Raw genomic sequence first — 27,154 nt, forward strand, 5'->3', positions numbered from 1 at the left:
GTGGCACCTTTTTTTATGTTCCCCTGTTCCCTCCACCTGGCTACGCCACTGTTCCCTGCCTCAGCGAACTTCCAGTCTAAATAGATGAAACTGTTGAGGGATGCAGAAATAGGAGCAAATAATTGAGGCTGTGTTTGGCATGCAGGTTATTGAGTCCCTGATTTTTTAGCAATTTTGTCTTAGTTTTCTGCCAGGAGCATATCTTCGTATGTATAAACCTGTGTATATTCCGATGGATAGTCCTGTCTGTTCCAATGTCAAGTTAATTTCCCGATAATCATCTCTGTAACACAGACCTTATTTCTTTCTCTGGCTCTACAGGTGCCTGTCTTGCGTGAACAGCGCTTTCCGCTGCCATTGGTGCAAATATCGGAACCTTTGCACTCATGACCCCACAACTTGCTCGTTTCAGGAAGGACGGATCAATATTTCTGAGGTATTGGGACTGGGTTAGGAAATGTTTTCTTACTGGGCTTTTTCTGTTCTGAGCTGACCCGGCCATTCTGTGGAGCAGTGTGTGATATGGTTGGCGTATCTGAGGTTTGTAAGAGGTTCTCCTGTTTCTCTGGCAAAGAGCTGTGCTCTTGTCCCATTTTTCTCTGTGTTTGGTCTGGTCTCAGCTGGTCCCCGGACGTGCAGAGGCAGTAGCAAATAAGAACAAAGCAGGAAAATGTCATCTAACAATAGCAATGGGCCTGAATTGATCCCACCTCTGAGATTTGGGTACATTCAGACTAACTAATAATCAGCACTCACTTAGTACTGTCCATCCAAGGATCTCAAAGGTGGGTGAGCATCACTAACCCCATTTTATATATGAGGCATACAGAGCAGCAATGGCTTTCCAAAATCACAAAGCAAGTCAATTGCAGAGCTGGCAGGAGGAATCCCCGAGGCTTATCGACTGGGCTGCATTTCCAGGTCTGAATTTTTTGACTGTGACCTGACTGGATAATGGTTTGATTTGGGATTTCTGCTCCTCGAACAAAGAAATAGTCCCACTTCTGTGAGATCAGGACAAAGCAGCTGTTAGCTCCTTCCACTGCAGACACCACATGCATTGCCAGGTTGTTAGCCAGAACAATGACACTTCACAGCCCGTTGTGGTGTCTGCTCTGAGTTTGTAAACTCCTCTGCAAGGATCACATCTTCTTTCTATTTTGGGAGGTGCTGAGTACAGCTGTGGCTGCCTTTAGAAATAACAATCGTGATGATCTCTGCCATTCTGGCAGGCTTTTGGTCCATGCCTTTACTGCTTCTACATCTGTGTCTTCACAACATCTGCAGCAGGCACATGTTTATGGAGTGTCCTTCTGACAGAGGGCTACAAAATGTCTTGCCTGAGGTCAGCCAGTGGCCGCTGAGGCTGCCAGCTTTTACTTGATTTATGGCTCCCCTGAGGCTAAAATGCTTTGAATGGGGTGAGCTTCTGAAAACCAGGATGAAATGGCCAAGGAAGTGAGAGGGAAGAGAGCAAAACACTGAGCCATGAAAGTTCCCTTTATCGCTTTTTAGAAGCTCATTGGGCTGCTAATGAAATCAACAAGTAATGCGAGACTAAAGCAACCCATGTGTCTCTCTGGTTAAAGTGATGCCAAGAGACGTGTAATACAAAGTAAGAAACATAAACGAGTTACACGTGTGCGTACATCAGTGGGGGATCAGCAACGGTGAAGAGACCAGCAAAGGTAATTGTGAACAGGTGCTGCCGCCTTTGTCAGCCATTTACAAGAATTGAGGAGAGGAGGCACTTACCTCAAAGAAGTGTTTCAAGCAGCAGAGTGTGAAGATGCCTGAGGAGAAACTCCCACCCTGGAGACAAAGTGAAAGCTTTACCATCCTGGTCCAAAACCAAGTAACTTCCTTTCAAGGGAGCAAGAGGGAGCAAGAATCTTTGCTTTTGCTACTTTTTAGTGATGTGATTTTTTTTTTCTTCCCTTCCCGCTCAGCGTTTTCTCTCTTTTCCATGGCTTTGCAATTATGCTTTACACTTCCACAGCACGTTCAGTCCAGTCATCTCAAAACCCTTGGTAGGGTTAGGTAGGGTATTTTATTTTCCCAGTTTTACACGTGGGGAACTGGAGATAGAGCGAGGACGTGACTGGCCCAAGGTCACGCAGTGAGTGTGTGGTAGAATCAGGAATAGGATCGAGGAGTCCTGACTTCCCATTTCTGCTCTAATCACAGGAATTAGAGGACCACTTCCTATTTCTATTATAGGGAGGCCTTTTCCTTAGGTCTCTGTCGCTCTTCCTCTATCTCGTTTAGCTGGTGGATCTTCTCTTAGCATCCACTGGTAAGATCCAGGCTATGTGCTGTCTGATGCCTTTGATGCGGGGTAATGATAATAATGCGGATGGTCCACTTACCCTGCACCCATGAACACCCATGCAAATGCAACCACCAAAGGCTAATTTGTCTGCCTTTTTAAAAAACAGAAATGAAATGTATTCCTACTGCCTTTATTATGGGCACTTCACTCCTGCAAATTCATGGGGTCAGATAATTATCTGGGAAAAAGTTTCCTCACTTAACACAGTTCAGATCACAATGATCTCACTGGGCCCTAGTAAAAAGTTGGTGCTCACAGACATCATTGCCTTCATAACAGAGGGCTTATTGTCTTGGAAACAGAACATAAGCAACAATATTGCAGCCAGAACTGCCTCCATGAAGGCAGGATGGCCAAAGAGAAGCACATGCTGCAGGCCCACTCTCACACCTATGCACACTTGCTCTCACAGAAGCGTTTGCACGCACACACTCTCGCATGGGTTTAGAACTAGTCTCATGTTTTAAGTTTAATTTAATTTGCTGTTTCCGAGGGGGAAAAACTCCGCTATTTCTGGTCCTTGGGGATCTATTTTCCAACAGGATTCATTCATGCAACTCCTTTGATGCTACTAGGCCTTGCCAGTTTCTGTTAAAGAGCAAATAGAACCCAGAGCCATCAAAATGGGGTTCCACGATGCAAGGTGACTTTGTGAAATGGCGCCTTCGTATCACAGGTTTGCTCCCAGCTCATGTTCAGAGTCAGATCTGCTGGCTATAATGACTAAAGTAATCTTGTGCTGCTTTTTCCTGCTGCTCACCCTGCAGAACTGGCAAAGCTAGTAGGGTGCTATTCCTCCATTTGCACCATCATCAGCATTGTTTACTCTAACCTGATTGCTGGGTTAAGCAACTACACCTGTGTAATCTTGCCTGCTGGCGGATGGTAGTTGGCACAGATGTCTCTGATAGCTTAATCTGAAGACAGTCGGGTTGGCCCACTGTCACTGAGGGGTGGAATTTGGCCTGCAGAACCTCTGTTGCTGGTGATGATGCATGAGAAGGAAAGAACTCAGCGTGTTGATTCTCAGTTTGAATTTGTGGTCCTGAGCCTTTAAAAAATCATATTGCTTATAAACGGGGCACATTTGATCTGGAGTCATTGCCACCGTAAGCATGGAATCCCACGATAACAGAAATACAGAGCCGCTTTTCCAAGCGGAACTGATTGATCCTGATTTATGACATCTGCCAGAAACTGCCCTTCATCCCAGGTGGAGCATCCCCTCGCAGCCAATCAAAACCCTTAGAAAACAGGTTCCAGTTCTCTAAGAATTAAAGCAATAAACTACTTAATTCCTCAGTGTTTTTTTTTTTTAAGCCACATGACTTTCATTAATATCAATACAAGTCGCATGGTTAAATATCCCTGCTCAAGGTGCTGAAAATACAGAGGCCTGGGGCCCACCTGCATCCACAAAAACAAGGGCTTTCTGAGATGAGACCGCAGAGGGATTTCATAGCACTGACTGTCTCACTTTATATGCCTTTAGCCCCCGAGGCAAAACAGATGGAGCCTTGAGCCGAATTTCCCCACTTCTGCAGACTCAAATTGGACCTATAACATGATTTTAATGTGTGTGAGGAGGTTGGGGTTTTGTGCGCGTGTGTGGTGATTATGGGTATAAAATATGTCTGTGTAAATGTATAAAACATGCAGACAGAGAGGGATGTAGATACATAAATACATTCTTATGCCCCGTCCCAGTGGGGGGAGAGAACCAAATAAATCCTATTAGTTTCCCAGGATGTGGGATCCATTCCCTCTTTGATGTCCACTGTGTGCAGATAATGTCATTTCCATGTGTGAGATGCTGAATCAGGGAGATGGAGTGTTTCAGGCCCTGAGAGCTTACAGAGAGCCAAATTTCATATCCATTCTGACTCTTTCGGGTTTAGGTTTGAGTTATTATTGCTTTTAGAGGGATGTCTTTACAACTGATTGTGCCTATTGGTGCTTTCAGGGATGCTTAAAGTTCCTTGCAAGAAATAATATAAAGCTGAAGCTTCCTTTTTTTACACTGAAATCCCTACCTTTAAATACATGGGCTCTAAGAGCGGGAGGAGCACACTAGGGGCCTTATCTGAAGTCAGTGGCAGTCTGTCCATTGACTTTAGTGTGCTTTGGATCAGGCCTGACTCCTGGCGAGACAAGTTTGGTGAAGCTATTTGGCAATTACTCAGGAAAAAGAACTACTAGCAATGAAAAGCCTTATGCAGGAGGATTAACTCTTCCCAGCTTTGAAACTGAGAGGTTGGGTTTATTGGTAAAAAAATTTTCAGTCATTAGATTTGTATCAGCTGGAGCCTGGAGTGCTCGTCATTGTTTGGGAACAGGGGCGCAGGAAATAGTGATAGCGGGATGGGAGGGAGAGACCGATCTGAAACTCCAGGGGATGACAAGATAAAGTGCAGGGATTTGATCCGGTTCCCATTGAAGTCAAGGGAGCTTTGCCGCTGACTACAATGGGAGCAGGATTGCGTCTCAGGCACAGGTTGCAAAGGGATACATTCACTGGAGAAGGCCTGGTCTACACCTGAAACGTAGGTTGACCTAACTACATCACTCAGGGCTGCGAAACATTTCATGCCTGAGCACCATACTTAGGTCAACCTCATCCCCAGTGTAGACACAGCGAGGACGATAGAAGGATTCTTCTGTTAACCTAGTTACTGCCTCTCGGAGAGGTGAATTAATGACAACAACAGGAAAACCCTTCCGTCAATGTAGTATCTACACTACCACACCGCTTAGACATAACCTGATCTAAACTGCTGTTTTTTAATTTATTATTATTTATTATTACTTATCTCAGTGCTGTAAATACACGTGACACTTTACAAAATACAGGCCGAGACACAGGTTGCAACGGAATTCATACAGCACAAAAGAGAGGACAAAAGGTCATGTAATAGAGAATTTACCAGTGAGAATCCACCACTGAATCAGTTCAGTTTCTTCTTTCCATGCTTGGCTTCTGAGGGCCAAATTCTGTTCTCTTTTCCATTTGGTTAAATCTGGGGCAATGCCCTTGACATCAGTGGAGCAGCTCCTGATTTGCACCAGCGAGAGCAGAATCTAGGTCTGAGGGTTTTAGCATGGGTTAATGCTTATAACTTTTGTGCATAATTACTTGATGCTCTTCATATGGAAAGTCCTAAATAAGTGCCTCACTCAAGGGAAGTGCCCCAAAATTCTAGGGTAGTTTGCCTGAGTAAGAGCAGTAGAGGTGGCTGCATTTCATTGGTGTGGAATTTGTATAGTTCCTTTGGGATCTTTGGGAGTAGAAGCATAAAATATGATCATCTCTGTAAATTGTGTGTGTAGATATTTCATAGGCAGGACATTCTATAAAATGTGTCACTCTTGCATTGGAGAGTGGAGGTACTAATGCCCATTCTAACTCACTACAGGATTTACTTCTCATGAACGGGAAAAGAAAGTAAACTTATGGAACAAATCACGTATTCCGCTGACAGCATCTCTTTCTCTTTTATGGAGCACTCAAGGGACACTCAGAACTTCATAGCGGCAGCAGTGATAAAACTCATCAGCAGCAGCACAGGCACCTGCCATTTGAGTTAAAGGAGCATCTCCATTAGCTGTCAGCTGTGTAGGGCTTGTGCCAGTTGTGCTTTTTGTATTCCAACCAGTAGAGGGAAGCGGTGTGCATGTGAATGCGCGGGCACACCCCCTTCCTTATGAAATTTCTGGAAAACATCAATAAACATCTGAAGTTTACTAACATACAGTGTGCAGTGTATCCCAAACTAAATAATTGTGATTAAAAACTCACTCATAATGGATAAGTTAGGAGAGACTGTATCTGGATAGGCACACACACTGTATACAAGTCTACATGTCTGCACAAAAACAGTTACCCATACCTGGATACCCAGTCGTGTATACAGAGCATACAAACACACGCGCAGGTGCCCAGGTGCATTAATGCAGTGACACATACCTATATGCTCCATCACATGTGTAGGCTATGCAAATGCATGTGTGCACAGATGACCTTGTGCATTATTGCAGCGACCAATTTTTTTAAAAGAACCGAAAGCAAAGCAGAGAATTGGGATTGGAACTGGCACAAAGGGAATGGAGCGGCCCCGATGGTGCTTTCAGTAATGTATGCAACTTCTGAGAAAACTCAGCACCCTCCACGAGCCCCTGCAGGTTTTGTAGCTTCAATCACTCATCTGATAAATTCAGTAAAAACGGCCAGCAGCGATGTGGTCCCCACAAGTGCCTGTGCTGTTGGTAATGTGGAATCTCCCTGAATATCCCTCCATTCCAAACTTGATGTCCCCTTATTAATACAATCATTGTAGCTGTCAAACAACATATAGGGGCTGCACTTTTTCCCTTGTCCCCAGAGTAGAGTGCACTCATAATCTGACTGACTCTTTATTTTCCCCAGTATCCCAATGTGACATTTTTCTCCCAGTGAAACCCTTGCTAAAAGAAAAAATCCATTATGTCCTACTTGCCTCTAATGATGGTAGAAAATTTTTTGCTACTAGCAATTTCAGCTCTACAGATAAGATATGAAAAATGTGAGTTCTGTTTTTTTCCTCCTTTATAGGAAAAAAGAATTTCTTCAACACTCAGCTTGTCTAGTGAATGATTGTTGCCAAGAAGGATAATGGTCCATAACATATTCATTTTTTCAGGGCTAAATATTGAGATTCTCCTGCAGCGACACAGTTAAAGGTTGTTTTGGGTTGTGGTTTTTTTTGATGGGGCGGGGAGTTGAGCAGCTAAATACAGACCCACTGAAATGCAGTCATCTCTGGGGTGGAGGCTGGTTTCTGCTTAATAATGCACAACAGAGAGGACAAGGAAGGAACTTTTGTTCAAGGACATTGGGGGAAAGCCCTGTCTTAGACAATTGCGCAAGCTCTTAAGAGTGCCTGCAGCTCTTCAGAGAGCCCTTGCAGCATGATTCTTAGCCGTATAAATGCTGAATCAGCCCTGCTGTGATTTGAACTTGTGATACCCAAGTATTAGCTATGTCAGAGTCAATGCTTAAAACAGTAAGCATTCCCTTTCAGCTTGTAAAGTCACTACATCGGAGGAACGGTCATTTTTTCCCCCCAGGATGGCCGTCTTTCCCTCTGCTGGAGTTTAAAATCACTCTTGGCTGTTAATCCGTGGAAGGCCTGTTAGAAATAAAATAAAAAATATACAGGGAAAAGTGCCATTAAAAAAAGAGTTTACGAGGCAGCAACTTAAGCTACTGGCTCTCCCATACTGGCCAGCGTCTGTTTCTCATTTACAACATGCCTGAGTCAGTGAAGAGATGAGATCCCGTCAGTATAGCTGTGAGCTGGGCAGGGCATTCATTCGGCCTGCCTAATGGTCGCTAATGAAATTCGTGGGTTTCCTCCTTGCATAGATGGAAAGAGCCGGATCCTGGTGGCAACGCTCTTGTGGTGTTTGCCTCTCGATGAGTTAGTTTAATTGATAGAAAGGGTTGTCCAATGGTCAGAGCACTAACCTGGCACTCAGACCCATTGGGTCAGTGCCCTGCTGTGACACAGACTTCCTGTGTGACACAGGACAAGTCACTTAGGTTTTCCTGGGCATCAGTCCTCCATCGGTGCTTCACAGGGAGGTTGTGAGGACAAATACTTAGAAGACTGAGAGCTGCTCAGGTACTGCAATTGTAGGGGGCATGTAAATACTGTAGATAGATAATCCTGCCTTGGCATTTAGGGACCTAGCTTCTAATCCTGGTTTTATGTTACCTTGGGAGAATCACTTCACCTGATGGCGTCTGTTTGCCCATCTGTAGAATGAGGGTAATGATATTTACTACTAAATGTTGTTTGTACAGTTGATATCCTGCATATTTAAATTATTTAACGACATCTCTAGGTGCCCAGAAGTGTGAAGTTTTGTTAATTACTTTCATCTGTTCGTTGTAATCGCCTGTTGTCTCTCGTCAGACACTTGCATTGGAAGCCCTTTGAGGCCTGGGCTGTCTTGTCATTGTGTGTATGTCCAGCACCTAGCACAATGGGGCCCTGATCCCTGACTAGGGGCCTCCAGGTTCTACTACAAGACACATGTTAAATAATGCTATTAAGGCCAGGCTGGGACAGGAAATGGGAACCAAACTGAGGACTTCTTGACTCCCAGCCACATGCTTAAATAGAGGCTATTACCTTTTCCTGCCACTTTTCCCAAATTCACAGTTTGTGGCATGGTGGCATTTTGATTTGTTGTTTGCTCATTTAATGCAAACGCCGAGAAAATATTTGTGTCTGGTTTTCTATGGAGAATTTAATAAAATGTTTCCAGCTTCACAAATCGGGCACATTTCAAAGATTAAATAACTTTCACTTCACCCGGCTCAAGCTGAGGACCCCCAAAGCTTACTTGTTTTGTGAAATGATTCAGGATTCAGGTGTGTCTTCACTTGAGTCCCCTCATTGTCCGGATCTCTGGTCAGTATTGGAAGCCTCTGCAGCTCAGGAAGGAGTCCATTACCTCCCCACAATGGGCCATTAAACTCAATGACAGTGGAGACTGCCTCTCTGTTTGGCCCTGGCTGTGTGGTGCTGCATCTGGGGTCATTTACCACTCTCTGGGTAGCTGTTAGGAACCCCTCATCTCTGTCATTATAGGAGAGGAACCCATTTACCTTACTCTTAGATACAAGACAGTGGGGGCCCAGTTCTAAATCCCAGGCCATATTAGGCTCTTCCCCAGAATCTGTCATAGTCTGTTAGCTCTCGAGGAGACAGGCTGCTGGTTTTCATTTTCAGTTCCATATGTGTTTCTCCAGACTGGAGCAGGAAAGGCCTGCCGTGGAATTTCTGTGTGTTCCCTCACCCCCTCCAACCCTGGGGGCTGCAGCTGAGCTCCCCCTTCCCACTTTGTGAGTCCCCTCTGGTTTCTTGGTTTCCTTTCTAATTGCTGTCAAGTATCAGGGGGTAGCCGTGTTAGTCTGTATCCACAAAAACAACAAGGAGTCTGGTGGCACCTTAAAGACTAACAGATTTATTTGGGCATAAGCTTTCGTGGGCTATAACCCACTTCGTCAGATGCACGGAGTGAAAAATACAGTAGGCAGGTATAAATATACAGCACATGAAAAGATGGGAGTTGCCTTACCAAGTGAGGGGTCCAGGGCTAACGAGGCCAATTCAGTCCGGGTGTATGTGGCCCATTCCCAAAAGTTGACAAGAAGGGGTGAATATAAACAGAGGGGAAATTACATTACTTTTTATTGTGATCCAGCCACTCCCAGTCTTTATTCAGGCCTAATTTGATGGTGTCAAGTTTGCAAATTAATTCCAGTTCTTCAGTATCAGGGGGTAGCTGTGTTAGTCTGTATCCACAAAAACAACAAGGAGTCCGGTGCCACCTGCCTACTGTATTTTTCACTCCATGCATCTGATGAAGTGGGTTATATCCCCCGAAAGCTTATGCCCAAATAAATCTGTTATCCTTTAAGGTGCCACCGGACTCCTTGTTGTTTTTCTAATTGCTGTAACTTTGACCTGGCAGGAGGATGGTGCTTTAGGGCTTTTTCTATAACACTCTGACCATTTGCATTTGACGAGGAGAGTTTTATTCTTGGCACAGCTCCAGATTCCATCCCGAAGGTGACTAGAATCTTGAATCCAGATCGAGAAATGCTTGTGCTGTCCATTGGCTTGAATCACTTAGCCACCACAGAGAAACACCTTCCCTCCTGCCTGTCAGGATCATAGGTTCCCTTTATGAAACAGAAGGATTTTGTAGGATGACAGGCCGGGTTTGCTGTTTCCAGGCTTAATCTGAGGAAGCTCTAGGAAGTCTAAAGGGGCCATTTCCAGAAGAGTTAGGGGCTTAAGTTCCTGAGGCCTAAAGGATATTGCGAGGAAGAAGGGGAGTTAGCATCCTGGCTTCCAGCGACATCAAAGTTCATCCTTTTAGAGAGCTGGCATCTCCTTAGCTAGCTTTGCTTTATATCTGGCACGGTGAGATATCTCCAGTGAACGACTGCAACAGATCTGTGGATGTAGCTGCAAATACGTGTGGGCAGTTTTACTGCCTGCACAGTATGCTGAGAGCTTTGGAGCATCCACGCTAAGCGTGCAACCTTTCCACTCATCCCCCTCACGTACCAGTGTAAACTAGGATTGCTATGCATAGAGCAGCCTGATTTTGTTTCCTCATTTCCCCCTCAGTGAGGGCCCCATCCTGCACGCATTAGCTCTCAGCACGCAGAATGCCCACTGAGCTCAGCGGGAATGTCATGCGAGGAAGCATGGCAGAATCGGACCCTTTGTGAATCAGGTATCTGTTTTACAACTAGCATTTGCCGACGGGCTTTCAGGACTGTGACCCAATCTGTACCAGTTTGTAGAGCTGGGACCAAGTTTTGCAGACTCAAGATGAGTTCATAGAAGCATCTAGTCTGGGATTTTCTAAAGAGCCTAAGGGCGTTAGGTGTCTATCTCCCATTTGAATTCATTGGGATTTGGGTGCTAATTCCCTTGGGTCTACTTGAAAATCCCAGCCCTAAACTTCAGGGTGCTTATTTTAACCAAATCTCTGAGCGTTTGGACACCTCTGTCTTCCCATTAGCGTGGGTGGGAGCGGAAGGTGCGGCTTCACATACAGGAACAGCACCTCAGCCCTTCAGCTTCCTTCTGGGCCCAGTTGCAGGTGGCAGAAGTCCCACTCGTGCGTCACTGAGCTAAGAGAGGATCTGTACTGGTGACCCCTTTGGCTTTCTGCAGAGAGCTAGTTGGAAATTTCTCAATACATGGGGTTTTCTTTGGAAAATGTCAATTAATCGAAGCCAAAACTTTTTGCAGGTAAGGATTGGTGTCGATGAAACTCTGGTTGGAAAGGTTTCTTGAGCCCAGAATGGGCTTTCTAGTCAAAACGAGAGAATTAAGAGCCCACCCCAGAATAACCTGTAGTCCAGTGGTTAGGGCTTGGACCTGGCTTTCCCACATCCCATCTCAGTGCCTTAACCACCAGGCTATAGGCTATATTGGGAGGGGTCAATCTCTCCCTCTCTCTCTGTTTTTTGTGAAAACTTTTGAAAGGTCTCAGTTTTGTCCGGATGCAGAATGGGAAAATATTTGAAATCTCAAAAATGTTCATGGGTCAGGAAAACCATTTCCCTCTCATCTCTGTTGCTGCATACAGGTCCCGCTGGGCAGTTGGAGACTAGCCAGAGGTGTTGGATGATGGGGTAGGGTAAGAGAGAAGAGGGGAATAGGTTTATGGAGTTGGGGCTACAGATTGTGAAATTGATAGGATATAGAAATAATTTTGCTAAAATAAAACACAGAAAGAAGTGGCACCAGGTCGCAAAAGGGAAGCATATCCCATGCCGATGAGTCTGTTTTTGAAGCAACAGACACTGATGTGCACCCCAGGAATGAAACCTGATTAAAAATGAAACCTAGAATGAGTGTTCAGAGTGTAGTTAGGAGGATCCAATCCGCCTCCCAGTAAAATTGGGTTTTGCTGGACTTGGGAAGCAGAAGCAATTGATAATGCATTGCCTCTAGCTTGTGAGGGAAGAGAGGAGTGGGGGGTACTCTCAGGGTTTGTGTCTCCGGAGATAAAATGCATAGCCCACAGCAAGCCAGGAAGAACAATGATGCTTCAATATATTTCCTGAATAATAACATCCCCTCTTGTGTGGCTGCAATGAAAATATCCTGCGCCGAAAATATTGCTAAAGGTTATTTTTCCCTGCACTTAATCTTCTGTCTTGTGGGCTGATTGAGAATGCAAAGAGAATTGTCTGTGATCAAATATACCAGGGTGCATGCTGGACTCCAAGTGCGGGATGTTTGGCTGCCCTGCCTGGTAAACAGCCATCCAATTTAGATCCAGGTTAATGTCCCAAATGCCCAGAGTTCAGGAGTGTTCAGACCTGACGTTATATAAAGGTAAGTGGCCCCCTAGTAACTGGAGCACCTTTGTCTCCATGTTTGCTCCTCCCAGGACTGCCCACAGCTGTTTCCCACAGAAGAGATTCTGATCCCAGTAGGGGAGGTGAAGCCCATCACACTGAAAGCCAGAAACCTGCCCCAGCCCCAGTCTGGCCAGCGTGGGTATGAATGTGTCCTCAACATTCAAGGAGTTATTCATCGTGTGCCAGCTCTGCGCTTCAACAGCTCCAGCGTCCAATGCCAGAACAGTTCGGTAAGGAGCCGGTGCTCTGGGGATTGACGCGGGAGAAGGGAAGGGATTGTTGGAGTGAGAGAGGGGAGCGGCTGCAGTGATGGGAGAGGGGTAGGATAAAGGGGGCCCAACAGCCAATGGCCATGCTGCAAGTGAGTCCTGGATTGCAGAAGCTTTAGAGTTGAATGGATGAGGTTATCAGGGAGCCGCAGAGCCTGCTCCTGGGCTGAATTTGCACCATCGACTAACACTTCCACATGCTGTGAGGTAGGTAAGTATTGTTATCTTTACTTCCAGATGAGGGAACTAAGTGAGGTTACATAACTTGCCCATGGCCACAGAGGAAGTCAGTGTTAGACCTGGGCCTAGAATCAGTTGTTGTTCCTGGCACCCATCACCGTGTTCTAACCACTAGGCAATGCTTCCACTTCCCGATATTAGAGATGCCTCTTTATTTTATTTAAACCAGCCATCCTACCTCTAACACAGCAGTCACCCTAATGTTGACATCAACGAGGAGACACTGTGAATAAGGCAAATTTAACTAGAAGAGAAAAAAGATGAAAGGAAAATGGGAGAGGGGAGGCAGAAGGAATAAAAAAATCTAGGGGTTAAACTAATCCTGAATTTCAGATGGGAATCCGCTGTAGGCATGTGAGGTGTTTAATTATAATACTGGCTGGGTGAAGGTCCTTTATCTGCCAGTGACTGTGGGAGGGTCAGTGAAGGCGAGACAGGGACAGGTGGGGGGAAGAATACAACAAAGGTGTTAAGGCAAGCTAATTCACACAGGAGAGAGAGAGAGAATTATTGGCCTCTTATCAGAGAGCTGTCGAATTCCAGGTCACCGCAGCTTAATGGAATGTGCAATGCTAGGAAAGAGGGGAATGGGACTCAGCTGGGGGAGCAGACGTGGCACCGCAGAGTGATACAAATTCTCTGAATGAAACCACTAAAGACATGCATACAGGGGGCGACTGCAGCTTGGTCTGCATTGTGGCAGCGTGGCATAGCCCATGAAAGTAAAGCCCAAGAGATTCTACAGCAACTTCTCAAGCTGTAGGAACGCCATTGGAACCATTAACAGAGAATATCATCGTACTTCTTAGCGGGAAGGCTCTCGCTTTTTGCAGTCATTCTTGCACATGGTAGGGAACAAAACCCAGGTTCTGCTGCATTCACAGCACAATGCAGATCTCAGCTCTTCACAAAGGCCATTCTCCAAACTGCAGAGGAAGTGCCTCTGTGTTTGTTTGCAGAAGACACGAGTCTACAAATGGAAAAAGGGCTGGGTGAAGAAGTTTGGGTCTCTGATCTCTAGTCATGTATCAGTGAGGGTTTTAGAAAGCTGCATGGACAGATAGCTAGAGTTGCTTGGTTCTAGATGGTGGAACCAGGAACTTCAGGATCTACTTTAACAATCCATGCAGATACTCCTAGCTTATTAATCAGGTTCTGAATTGTCTTACATTTCCCTGGATATTTGTGCCTCACTAGCTCTCTGTAGGCCCCATAGCAGGGTAGATAATAAATGTAATAATACTAAATAGCCCTTTTCCTATCCAAAGTGATTTATAAACATTACCTAACAAATACTCAGAGCAGCCCTGCTTTAGAGAAATCCTATTATCCTTTTATACAAATGGGAAACTGGAGGCAGACAGTTTAAGGGCCAGTCTGCACACAAAGTTGTACCAATACAACTAAAGGTGTGGTTTTACACTGACTTAGTTAAACCAGAGCAACTCTATGTGGGTGAGGCCACTTTGATATCTGTTTAATCCAGGCTTGTAATGTTTAGTTCACGCTGGTAAATGTATATGGACATGCTAAACCAGTATAAGTAGATCTACATTAAACCAGTGCAGCTTCTGAGTGTAGACAAGCCCTAAGTGACTTGCCCAAGACCACATGGGGAGCTAGTGTCAGAGTTGGGATTAGAACGCTGGACCTCGTGAGTCCTATTCCTGTACTTATTCCATTCATGTCATATCCTGCTCGACAGCATGAAGGCTGATGTAGAACAGATGTGGATAAATAATCTGTGAGGAAGGGAACACTAAACAGTCAAGCGTTTTGGTGGGGTTTCTTTAATATGCTTGCTTTTTACAGTCCCATTGACATTTTCCTTGTAGGAAAATTGGAGTCATTGGTTGATCTGCAAAGACTGCCAGCATAGGGCCCAATATGTGCTAATTATGACTATGGCACTTGTGAAGTGTCTACTAGGAGAATGGTCTGAGACCTCCAAACTCATCTGTATGGCCCCGGGCATCCGCCCATACACATTCCAGGCAGTGCTACCCTGATCTGGATTTGAACTGGTGACTTAAAAAATTCCTCCTCTCCACCCTGAATAGGGCGCACTGACTGAAATATTTCCTTAGTAAGTTGTCAGATCTTTGCAGCACATTTGTACATTCCTGATTACATTGAGGGAGTGTGGTGTTAGACGGAAAGTTGTCCCAATCTGTCTCCTGGGCAGAAGTGCTACTGTGTAGAGCCTCAGTCTAGTCTCATTAAATAGTGGGGCTGTATTTATGAGAACAGTCAGTGTGTCTGGGATAATTAATCTATTACCTCTTGCAGGGTCCATCAGCTGATTTTAATTATCTTTCTCTGGCAAGGAGAAATGAGTCTCACCATGTGGACCCAAAGCAGGATCCTAGAAATGAGAGTTAGAATTGTTGGTCACTTAGACATCATCATGTGTTTTTTAAGCAAAAAGTTGTTAGTTATATATATATATGTCATTTCCTTCCTGGTGTCTCTTCCTGACCCATCCTCCCAAGCACATCCCCTAAACATTTTTCTTATCTTGTTCCTTAGTATCTCTATGACGGGATGGACATAAGCAACTTAGCAGTGGATTTTGCTGTGGTTTGGAATGGAAACTTCATTATTGACAACCCAGAGGATTTGAAAGGTAAGGGGTGCTCTGTTTACTGCTGCAGTGTCTTATCCTTGAGTCATGTGGTGGAGGGGACCTGATAAGGGCTTGTGGGGGAGTGTGTGGTCAAGCCCATTTCTAGAAAAAGAAATTTCTATTCACAGGAAGACAGGGTTAGAACCCTGCTAGTCACAGCCAAGTTACACCACCATTGTATCCAGCATCATTATGATCCCAGTGTGGACTCTGCCCAGATTTCTAGCCCACAGTTAGCCATAGCCCAGACCCTCAGCATTACAGAAGTGGCCCTTAGTGAAAACAGCCTGTACGCTGCAAAAAGGAAATCTTTACTAAACACATTGACCGGCAGCCAGCTCAGAGACATCTCTGTCACATGTGGCTGCCTCAAACCCCTCTGTCACAGATCAGTAGGATGTGACCTGTGCTTCTCATATCACGTTACTTTGAGCCATCCACAAGGCTGAGGCGAGGTTTTCATGTTGGGCACTGAAATCTGGGAATCCCAATGGGACACACTTGTACAATAGTGCTGCATACTTTGACAAGGGGAATGGAGCATGAACTTAACAGGCCTGGGAGTGCAAGGAGAGAGAATAATTTGCAATAAGCATAAATAACAAGTGACTAGAAATCTGCAACAGCAAAAACTTCACCTTTGGACAGACTGCAAAACCCTCTGTCTCTCCACACAACATGGGCAGCAGCAGACCAAGCTTCTCTTCATACACTAACTTACCAAGGCACATCGATCCTAACCTAGCGTTATCACCTCTGAAAATATCTATGGGCCTCCCTACAGCTCTGTATTTTATATAGCATCCTTCACCCTGTAGGATCCCCAAGTGTTTTACAAGTTGTACATGGGAATACCACTTGCCCTCCACTCAAACGCAATTGCCTGTGATCATTTTAGGGAAGTAGATTTAACCAGGATATTAGATCTAAAACCTCTGATCATGTGAAAATTCAGTGTGCGCTTTGTATGTGCCTCTTATTATATCTTTGGTAATAGCAGTAGTCCATATGGATACTGCAGTTCATTATGTGGACTTTGCTTCTGGATGCCACAACACTCATTTTAGAAAAGACCTGTTAAAAGATCTGACCTGTCGAAAATCTACATTTGCCCTGCTCTGAAGCGAGCTAGTGCAGCCAAGCCCTGATAAAGAAAGAAACCTGTTATACTTCCAGCTATAGGAGGAATGCAGTAGGAAAACAGAATAAATGGCTGTGAGACAAAATCTAGTGTATTGCAGAGCAAAATAGACTGAAAGCAGCAGATGAGCCCCCTGAAAAGAATACCTGTTAATAGTCCCATTTTGCTGAAGCAGGGACATCCATTTAACAGGTTCCTGTTTATCCACGTAGGAGTTATATTTTGCTTTTGAATGCTTTGAAATTTTCTGAGGAACCTGATACGTTGGAGCCCTGTTGGGAGACCCTGCCAAGCTCCCTGGAAATGGAGACATTGTTTCAATGAGCTCTTTCTTGGTTTAGGTCAATGGAGTAAACTAAACAAAGAGGTTTTCAACGCTGCCTTCCAAAGCAAGCATGGGAGCAATAATGTCTGAGAACATCTGGAAAAAGGATAAGTGGGAATGAGAAGGTTTAAAAGCTCCTTTGCCAACAAAACCGTGCGTGGCTCTGATGAGCCTGACTAACGTTCCCTGTGGTTCTCCAACTACGCTGCCCAGCTTTGCAACAGGGCTGCTTCTGTCCCAGCTGGCACTAGTCACCTGGGCAGCCGCGGTGGTCAGGGCAATCAGAAACGGCTGAGTTAGAGAGCGAGAGGCAGGGAGCGATCGGCTTGTTGAAAAACAAATGTGAGAGACGGTACCCCGCGAGCTGTGCAGAATATTTACAGCCATTTAGGTACAAGGCAGATCTATCGGTAACCTTTCAGTTCATTACCCCCACAGGCCCTATTCCCCTTCTTCCCCCCGCCCTCCGCACACACATCTTTTTCAAGCATCTCCATGAGGTGGTCTCTTCTCTTCATCAGTCAAGGGGAATTGTGGGCTGTCTTCATCTCTACTGATACTGTAAGCACATGTCGCTCTTTTGGTCCTGAAGATTTAGTCTCCAGCTCAGTACTCAGTCCGCGCCTCTCCCTTCTCCACAGTTCACCTGTACAAATGCGCCGCCCAGCGGGAGAGCTGCGGCCTGTGCCTGAAAGCAGATCAGAAGTTCGAATGCGGCTGGTGCAGCGGAGAGGCCAAGTGCACGCTCCGGCAGCACTGCAGTTCCCCCATTCACCCTTGGCTCGACTGGTCCAGCAGGAACGTCAAGTGCTCCAATCCCCGCATCACCGAGGTAAGAGAATCCAGCCACAGCGAGTCTGCCTGTCTGTCATCCCTGGCCCATTCTGTTTAACCTCATCATGCTTGAAATGCCAGATTGATTTGTGTCTGCTCCTGGCTGCCTCATTTCTGGCCCAGATACAAGATATCCTCCATTCTGCACTGAAGAAGAATGAATAAAACACTTCAGTGCTTCCCGCAAAATTAATGTGTTGCTTCCTTAGCGTGTGACCAGGGGTTACGCCCTCACTGCCGACCATTCCCTCTCTGTCATTTGTCTGGATGTGTCCTCAGCACTGGGGTGCCCGCTATGCCCTGCTCCTTGGATACTAATTAAACCAGGGAGGTAATTAGTCTATAATTGACTTCTCTGGATTACAGGGAGGGAGTTAGGACCCTACACGAGGTGTCTCCTGGAGGAATTATTCACTGTAAAGCAGTTGTTGGGGTGATGCTTGTACTGTTGGTGGTGGCTCTTGGGGGCCAGATCAGAGTGTTGGATCCAGGAAGCCTTTGATTTCTTGCTTAGCTAGTTTCTAATACAAATTTAGGGTCTAATTTTCCATTGCCCTGCACTATGTGTTGCCATTCACACCTGTGCAAAATGAATGTAAAGTGGGCATCAAATGTTACCAAATCAGAATGGCTGCACAAGGGACAATCAGGCCTTCTCAGCGCACAGACTTGCACCAATTTAATGAAGGCCTTGTCTACACACAAGCTGCACCAGTTTAACCTGAATCCGTTTTTAAATAGGTTTAGTTAAACCCTGCACATTCATTTTTACGGTTTGAGTGGCTTATTTTCCATTTAGCAGAGAGCTGTTCATAGTGGCCTTATGCTAAACCAATATAAGTCTGGTTTACACCAAAATAAGTTTGTTCACACAGGGGGGTTGCACTACTTTAAATAAATCGTTGTCCTAGAATCACAGAGTTTAAGGCTAGAGGGGACCATTAGAACATCTAGGTGTACAAGTTCTATGTGCAGATCAGACCCCAGACCCTCAGTGTTCAAATTTTGATACAGATAGTCATAGAACAATGCCATGTATTTGTATATTTCAGTGGTTAGAATGGAAATCATATTGCCTCTGTATAAATCCATGGTACGCCCACATCTTGAATACTGCATGCAGATGTGGTCTCCTCATCTCAAAAAATATATATATTGGAACTGGAAAGGGTTCTGAAAAGGGCAGCAAAAATGATTGGGGGTGTGGAATGGCTTCCATATAAGGAGAGATTAAAAAGATTGGGACTGTTCAGCTTGGAAAAGAGGCGACTAAGGGGGGATATGATAGAGGTCTATGAAATCATGACTGGTGTGGAGAGAGTAAATAAGGAAGTGTTATTTACTCCTCATTACACAAGAACTAGACGTCAACAAATGAAATTACTAGGCAGCCGGTTTAAAACAAACAAAAGGAAGTATTTCTTCACACGATGCACAGTCAACCTGTGGAACTCATTGCCAGAGGATGTTGTGAAGGCCAAGACTATAAGTTTGGGGCTCAAAAAAGAACTAGATAAGTTCATAGATAAGTCCATCAATGGCTGTCAGCCAGGATGGGCAGGGATGGTGTCCCTAGCCTCTGTTTGCCAAAAGCTGGGAATGGGCGACAGGGGATGGATCACTTGATGATTCCCTGTTCTGTTCATTCCCTCTGGGGCACCTGGCATTGGCCACTGTCGGAAGACAGGATACTGGGCTAGATGGATCTTTGGTCTGACCCAGTACGGCCGTTCCTATGTTCTCATTAAATGGATGGCTAAGTATATCTGTTTAGTCTGCAGAGCTGGGTTCAACTTACTAACAAATTAAAATGAGCTCCTCTTTCACACACTCATAGAAGTTAGAAGGGGCAAGACCTTACTGCTCTGGCCGTTACTGCCATCAGTGCAAACCCTTGGTGTAGACAAGGCAAGCTGCTACGGGCAGCCAACGTAACGGTGCAGCTTAGCCTGGTTTTAACTAGGAATAAGCTGCCCCAGGGCAAGTACCAGTTGCCTGTCTACACTGAGGGTTTGCATGGGTGCAGGTACACCAGTGGCTGGCTGAAATCAGGGTGTCTCCTCTTGAGTCTATTCTGCAGTGCTTTCTCTGATCCCAGGGCTTTAGGGGTTTATCTATACAGCAAAAGCTTTTCACAAGCTAGCCTACCTGAACTAGCTTGAATCCAGCCAGTGTGAGTAACAATAGCAGTGCAGACACCACAGCACGGCTTTCAGCACGGTAGTACAAGCCCAGCAGAGGCCCTGGTTATGGACTTCACTCATAGCCTGCCTTAAAGTCTGCACTGTCTTCACTGCTATTGTTAGCTTGAATCCAGCTCCTGCAGCTGTCTCGTGTAGACTTGGGGTGTGTCTCATAAGTTGGTGCTTTCACTACTGCCCCTTGGAGGACACACTACAGACTAACACCTGTCAGGGCCAGCTCCAGGGTTTTTGCCGCCCCAAGCAGCGCAAAAAAAAAGGCCGCGATCGCGATCTGCGGCGGCAATTCAGCAGGAGGTCCTTCGCTCCGAGCAGGAGTGAGGGACCGTCCGCCGAATTCCCGCCGAATAGCTGGACGTGCTGCCCCTCTCCGGAGTGGCCGCCCCAAGCACTTGCTTGGCAAGCTGGTGCCTGGAGCCGGCCCTGACACCTGTGATGGTTCAGAAGCTGTTCCTCAGATTCACTTTCCTCATTTCATCTCATCCCTTTTAAATCATTCCTCTCCCTCCTTGTATTTTCAGTGTTGTTGTTGTTCATGCTTCAATTTGTTACTTTTTGACAAGAAAGGACACTTATTATTATAAGGTGTCAGGTTCTGATTAATTTCACTCCATCATCATCAAATTGTGAGAAAGAAACAGACACAAGAGCTTTTCTAAAAACACAATAATATTTACCATTTACGTGATGCTGTTCCTCTGTTGAACACTTCGCAGACTTTAGCTAATGGTCACAACCTCTGGTGAGCCGGGTAAATATCATTATCCTCCTTTGACCGAGAGGGAGGGGAGAAAACAAGCATTAAGCACTGGGGTAGATTTGTGGGGTTGCACCAGGGCTGAATGTGGCCCAAAGAGTTTGACTGGTCCTAGGCCTCAGAGGGAGTTGGTAAGGAGACACTACCTGCCAGGCCCGTGCTGCAGCTGGAAGGGAGTCTCCCAGCCTGGGTAGACTGACTTGTGGTAGCAGGGTTTGAGCTAGTGCACTAAAAATAGCTGCATGGATGTTGCGTCTCTGGCAGAGATTCTGGTTAGCCACCCGAGTTCAGTAACCCCCTCTCCCCCAGACTCTCCCCACCCTGTCTGTCTTATGAAAACATGGGTGATTTTCATACTTGGGCCCTATCATGTCATCCTTTGTTGTTGGAGCCTGATATGTGGCCCCCTCCAGATGCCTTTCAGCCAATGAAATCACAGCTTTTAGCTGAAAAGATCTTGCATCCCCATCTCTTGTGCAGTTTCACCACTGCTGGTTTTTAGAGACTAAAATGTACTAGGACTGCAGGGCTATAGAAAAGCAAGGATAATGGCGGTGCTGATTGTACAAAGAGATCAGCAGGTTAAGAAATCAAGCAGCCGAGCTTGGTGGAATGAGTTCAGGGATTGCTGCCTCTCCTACATCAAACGTCGGTTTTGGATTATTTTACAGGCTGTAGCTTGGTTTTGACAGACCCACCCCAAGAGAGTATGTTCTAGGCCTCCCCCAACAGGGAACAGTCCAAGAGTCCCTTGATTTGTATAAAAGCCAGGTTAGGAGCTCATCGGTCACTCTTTTTCCCCCCAGCACCCTCGCTGTAATAAAATTCGCCTTGGAATCATCGATGGCTGTCCCTGACAGCAGCCACCAGGGTGCATCTGAGCTCATAGTCAGCTCAACCTAGAGAAAAGGAAACCCTTGGCAAATTGAAATGCGACAGGACTCCTGACCCATTGTGACAAGTTTTCGTTGGTTTCCTATTTAATGCTTTCTCCAGCTCTGTATAAGCTCACTAACTCCCTGCAGTTTAAGATCATGAGAAACATTAACCTCAACAGAAAAGGAGGATTCAGGCAATGTTACATTTTCCAGCAGAGCGAAAGAGAGAAGAGGCTATATTCTTCTCTTTGCAAATCTGGAGTAACGCTTTTGACTTCAGTGGAGCTGCTCAGGGTTTACGCTGGTGTAACAGAGCAGAATATGGCCTTGTCAAGTGAAATCCATGAGATTCTAGTATGGGCAAGTGAGTCTCTCATCTAGCAATATTCTCCTTATCTAACATTTGAACGTCTGAACATGAATTTCTCTCCAGCTCACCCTTCTGCTGGAGCTCAGCCACCTCAATAGGTGCATACATGGACATGCACACATGTGTACACTCAGTGTCTGCGCTTATGTTTCTTCCAGTTATCACCGTAGAGTTAGACACTTGTGTCCACAGGCAGGAATCCAGAACGGTTATCTCCCGAGTGCCCCAGATATTGTGAGGGAATAACTTGTGCTATAACCTTACCCAGTCTACAGGGAGGGGCTGATTTCACTGGCGACTGAATAATGTATTCTTTTTCCATCACGCCTTTTCAGCATCACTGATCTCAAAACGCCATACAGAATATGGAATGTGCACCGATGAAATGCAGCCACCTCTGGGGCAACCAGCTGGTGTACAAACACATTGGTGGAGGGAGTGGGGAAACTGGCAAAGGACAAAGCCCTGGCTTTATTAGAGGTGCCTCGATAGAATGAACCTTCGTTTGTAAGGGCTCACTCCAAAGATTCACCTCACATAGCAGCATGGTACTCTGCTTACCTACCCCTGATGGGTGAAGGCCTGTACTGGTCGTCTAGGACTGGTCGAACCAGAGCTGGATCACCCGGGTAAGGAGCTCCATGCTTGATCTTAGGTGAGATGTCCATATGGGGCTACTCAGATGTCCCCAAGCTCATTTGACTTGTTTTCTAATAACCAGGAGGCACTGCCAGCCTGGAAGTTTTTCTAACCTGCAGCAGCCTCGGCTCGGGTGGTATGGCCACAGAATTTCCACAGGCCAATGTCTGTTAATTTAAAATTAAAAAGGGCATGCAGGGAATTAACAAAAACCTCTCAAGGCACCAACAACGATCACTTCCTGTGCGAAATTCACTCTGGGCACAAAGCACAAGGCCCCTGTGGCTCTTAACTCCCACTGAACCATGGTTTAAGGCCCTTGTGTTTACTTAGGTCCTGATTCAGCAAAACCCTTAAGCATATGCTTAAATTTAGACTTAAGGTGCAATTAAGTGGTGCAGAGGCTGTGTGCGCTGCTTCTTTGCCCAGGGGTGAACGTCACCTTGGTTATGTAGCCATTGAATTGAGAGCACCACCTGCTCGCTTCCATGTGATGCTAACCCCTATTCTACCAGCCTGATGGGTTCAGAGATCTTTTATCTCAGAGGCGTTTTGTTTTCTTTTTTATTTTTCAATAATCTTTTAACAATAAATAAACTTCTCCCCTCTCCCCCTTCAACAGAATGCAACTCCCTCTCTTTCCCACAAGCATTTGTACTGTTTGCACAAGGCTGGGTTACAAGACGCCAGGAGCAAAATAGGCTCCGCCGGCAGTTTCCCTCATACTAAATGATTCAGACAGTTGTAACATTTAAGAAGTCTTATTTTCTTCTCCTTGAGTTAAGCAGGAGAAATAAAACCACAAAACAACTTGCAGCTAAGCTGCTCGTGTTCTGAGCTGGAGATTCCATCCCTGCGGTGTTCATGCTAGCTGTGGGCTGGGCACTGCCATAGAATATTTTATCACTGTCCAACTTGGAAAGTAATATCGGCGGTCTCCGTCCAAGTAAAAAGAGAGCATAGCTTAGCCGTGGTTATTGCAGATTGGTTGCCTCCATCACCCGGCCTGTGTGTCTCCTTCAAAGCTGGAGGCACGAGGGGTCTCTCCAGGGAATGTTTGAATCTTAGGGGATTGACCTAAGTGGACTCTGAGCTTGACACGAGCAGAAGATACGGTTCTGCTTGTGTTAACAAATCAATGTCTTCCATTTTCAGGGGTCTGAGTTTTAGGGGAGCCTACAGGCAGACCCTTAGCGCAGGGTTCAATAGGGTTGCACCAGTGGAACAGAGCGCCGAGTTTGACCCCCTATACTGGCCCGTGTAACTAAGCTCTTGAATCATTCCCACTGAAAGACTCTTCACCATTTATCCTGTTTGCAGTTAGCTTCCCTCTCTCCAGTCAGTTCAGCGCTCTAGTTCTCATACCCTAGCCCAGTGCACTTGCATCCAGGTTCCCAGCATCACAGGGAGATGTGTAAATGCCAAGGAGAAACCCTGTTGTCACTGAAATGAAAGGAAATGAATTATAGTTAACATGCAGTCCTTCCGTTTACAGCAGTGTTTCTCAAAGTGGTGGTCCGTGGACCGGTGCCGGTCCGTGAGCCATCGGCTGCCGGTCCACGGCGAGTTTCCTCATAAGAGCGTTGAATAGGGTAATAATATGGCACCGGTCCCTGGCACATTGGGGGAAAAAATTGCCGGTCCCCCACATCAGATAGCTTGAGAAGCACTGGTTTACAGGACCCGAGTCTATGCTCTCGCCTCCGTCAGCAGTGTCCCTTCTTTAACAGCATAAAACTTCCCTAATGTCTGCAGCCTCTGTGATAAATAAATAAAAAACCAGTTTTCTTGAGAACAAGCAGCTCTCTGATCTCCTATTCATTTATTTGCAGGCCTCATTAATATAACATCACTGCAACAAACAGCTAAAGGGGGGTAGTGTCAGGCTGAATAATGGAGTTGCTCTGCTGAGATAACAATTAGGTTCTGAATGTGCTATCAGCTAAGACAGAGACAAGGAGGGATCATGCCGGGATGAGGAGCTAGGGATGCTTATGTGCTGGGTCCCTGCTGGGCTCATCAGCTGGGATCCAGCTAGCTTAGAACATAATAAAAAAATAAAAGGACAAAAAAGAAAAGAGAGAAGGTAAATGACACTTTGGTAATTTTTTTTGCCACTCTTTGCGTGGCTGGGACTCTTATCTTTTTTGTTGTGTCTTTGATGCTGAGTGTGATGGGGTATGATAGTCGCTTATACTGCAGGACTGTCTGGCTCACCTCTGACTGTAGCAAGGATATCCTTAGGATCAGCTGTAAGACACATCTCCATTCCACACACAGACCCTGCTTTTTGTAGCTCTGTGTTGTTTTACATTGAAAATGGTGAACCACCCCAACTGGGGTGACAGGAAACATTAATGATGCTAAAAAAACTGGATCCTACCTTAGGGGAGGGAACTTTCTAATGGTAGGTAAAGACGGGAGGGCTGGGAATCAGGATTCCTGGGTTCTGTTCCCTGCTCTGAGAGGGGAATGGGGTCTGATGGTTAGCGTAGGGGTGACTGGGAGTCACAACTTCTGGATTCTTGTCCTGGCTCTGCCACTGCTTTGTGGGGTGACTCTAGATAAATCACTTCTGCTCTCTGTGTCAGTTTCCCTGTCTCTAAAATAGGTTCAGTAATACCTATCTGTGACCCAGAGGACCCCTGTATTCACACCCTACACATCATTGTAATCTTTGTGCACAGTATACTTTGTGAGGTATCATTTAAAAACTAATAACATGCTGATCATCAATATTCTTGTGTAATGTATGTACAAAATTTGTATTAAGAGTTAAGAACATAAGCTGAAATGATGACTAATGGGTGTTTACCAGACAAGTCTGGGGATGGGGTGAACCAGGGTGTCATCAAAGTTAATTGACAATCAGTGGTCAATTGGCCATTATTTGGCAACAAAGTGGGGCAGGAACAGGTCGATCTGCATTTTAGCAAACAACATGGAACTTCTTTCACCATAAGATTCCATGTCTCCGTCCTCACAGCTGGAAGGCACTTTATCAGGGGTAACCCTCAGGAAAATCAATGAGGAGTCCTTGTGGCACCTTAGAAACTAACAAATTTATATGAGCATAAGCTTATAAATAAATGTGTTAGTCTCTAAGGTGCCACAAGGACTCCTTGTTGATTTTGCTGATACAGACTAACATGGCTACCACTCTGAAACCTCAGGAAAATGCAATTCAAAGGGTGACTGGACTGTAAAAGCGAGGGGCAAAAGCACCCCAAGCTTTCTCTCCCCATCTCTCTTTCATCTAAGATGACAAAGGAACCAGCCCTCTGACTTAGGGGAGTTCCTGACCTGAGAATTTGGTCAGCCCTGTTGCTGTGATCTGTGGTAAGGATTTTGCCTGGAACCAAGTCTAGCTTGTTAAAACGTTTCTGGTAGCTAAAACTTATCTTTATTTCTCTTGTATCCATTTCTGACTTTAATACCTTATACTTGTTCTCACTTAAGCTCTTTCTCTGTGTAGTTAAATCATCTTGTTTTATTTTTTTCATTATAAACTAATCCAGTGTTGTGTTTAAACTGAACTGCTTGATAACTCCATTTAAAATACACCTCTACCCCGATATAACGCAGTCCACGGGAGCCAAAAAATCTTACCGCGTTATAGGTGAAACCGCATTATATCGAACTTGCTTTGATCCGCCGGAGCGTGCAGCCCCGGCCCCCCGGAGCGCTGCTTTACCGCGTTATATCTGAATTCATGTTATATCGGGTCGCATTATATCGGGGTAGAGGTGCAGTAAACTTGAATATTGATTCCTTACAGGGGTAATGGACCTCTAATATCTGAACTGCCCTGGAGAAGGCTGGACAGTGCAGAACACACTGACTTGCACTGAGGATTTGCCCTGATTCCAGCCGCTGTGTCACCACATCAGTGCAAACGGGGTAAGCTGTCATTTGCTTTGCTGCAGCTTACCCTGGTTCCAAGCTGGAGTAAGCAGCACCAGTGCGAACAGTGGCTTTGCCTGTGTACAATAGGCGTTTGCACTGGTGCAGCTCCCCCAGGCTTTATAATATCATCTCTCCGGTCACTTTGGTGATATTCCTGCACTTTTATGAAGATAAGATCTATGCAAATGCAAAACATAATTCTTTCACCTAATAGTCTCTGATGCTGATCCTTTTATGCAAAGCCTACTATGTCCCATTTTATAGATGGGGAAACCGAGGCAGAGAGCGGGAAAGTGACTTGCTCAGGCCACACAATGAGGTAGTTGCAGAGCTGGGAACAGAACCCAGGAGTGCTTACTCCCAATCCCATTTTAATTGATAACAGATGTTCTAGAAACCGTCAGGATTTGTCTTCGCAAGAGAGAACTAAAATACCCTGGTGATGAGCACAGTATAACAATGTAGACACATGGGAAGAGGTATTAAATAGAATGAGATGGTCTTGTTACGTGGAGATTGTTTCCTCCTGCATCTCAGAACAGAAAATGAGATTATTCTTAACGAGAATCTCCTGTCTCCAGTTCATGCATCCTCCAAGTGTGACTGGCTGTCGCTGAAATTCGAGAGACACTGTGATGTCAGCAGCAGCCTCGGGTCAGACTTGCTGTGCATAATTGGGTTGTGCATCCACATAAG

At 45.5% G+C, this 27,154-nt stretch overlaps 1 protein-coding gene across 6 annotated transcripts in view; it reads left to right on the forward strand.

Moving 5' to 3' along the window:
- Positions 1-27,154, forward strand: part of PLXNA2 (plexin A2) — a 328,426-nt gene that overhangs the window by 226,227 nt on the left and 75,045 nt on the right. For all 6 annotated transcript variants that reach the window (XR_006174188.2, XR_006174189.2, XM_042848961.2 and 3 more), the window contains 4 exons: positions 322-436; positions 12,302-12,502; positions 15,311-15,407; positions 17,515-17,705. Coding sequence is in view for 4 of the 6 variants with exons in the window: in XM_042848961.2 (XP_042704895.2) it covers positions 322-436; positions 12,302-12,502; positions 15,311-15,407; positions 17,515-17,705 (604 nt within the window). In the remaining 2 variants the exon portion in view is untranslated. The remainder of the gene's footprint in view (positions 1-321; positions 437-12,301; positions 12,503-15,310; positions 15,408-17,514; positions 17,706-27,154) is intronic.

Source organism: Chrysemys picta, chromosome 4 (assembly GCF_011386835.1).
Source record: "Chrysemys picta bellii isolate R12L10 chromosome 4, ASM1138683v2, whole genome shotgun sequence".
Taxonomy (NCBI): Eukaryota; Metazoa; Chordata; order Testudines; family Emydidae; genus Chrysemys; species Chrysemys picta.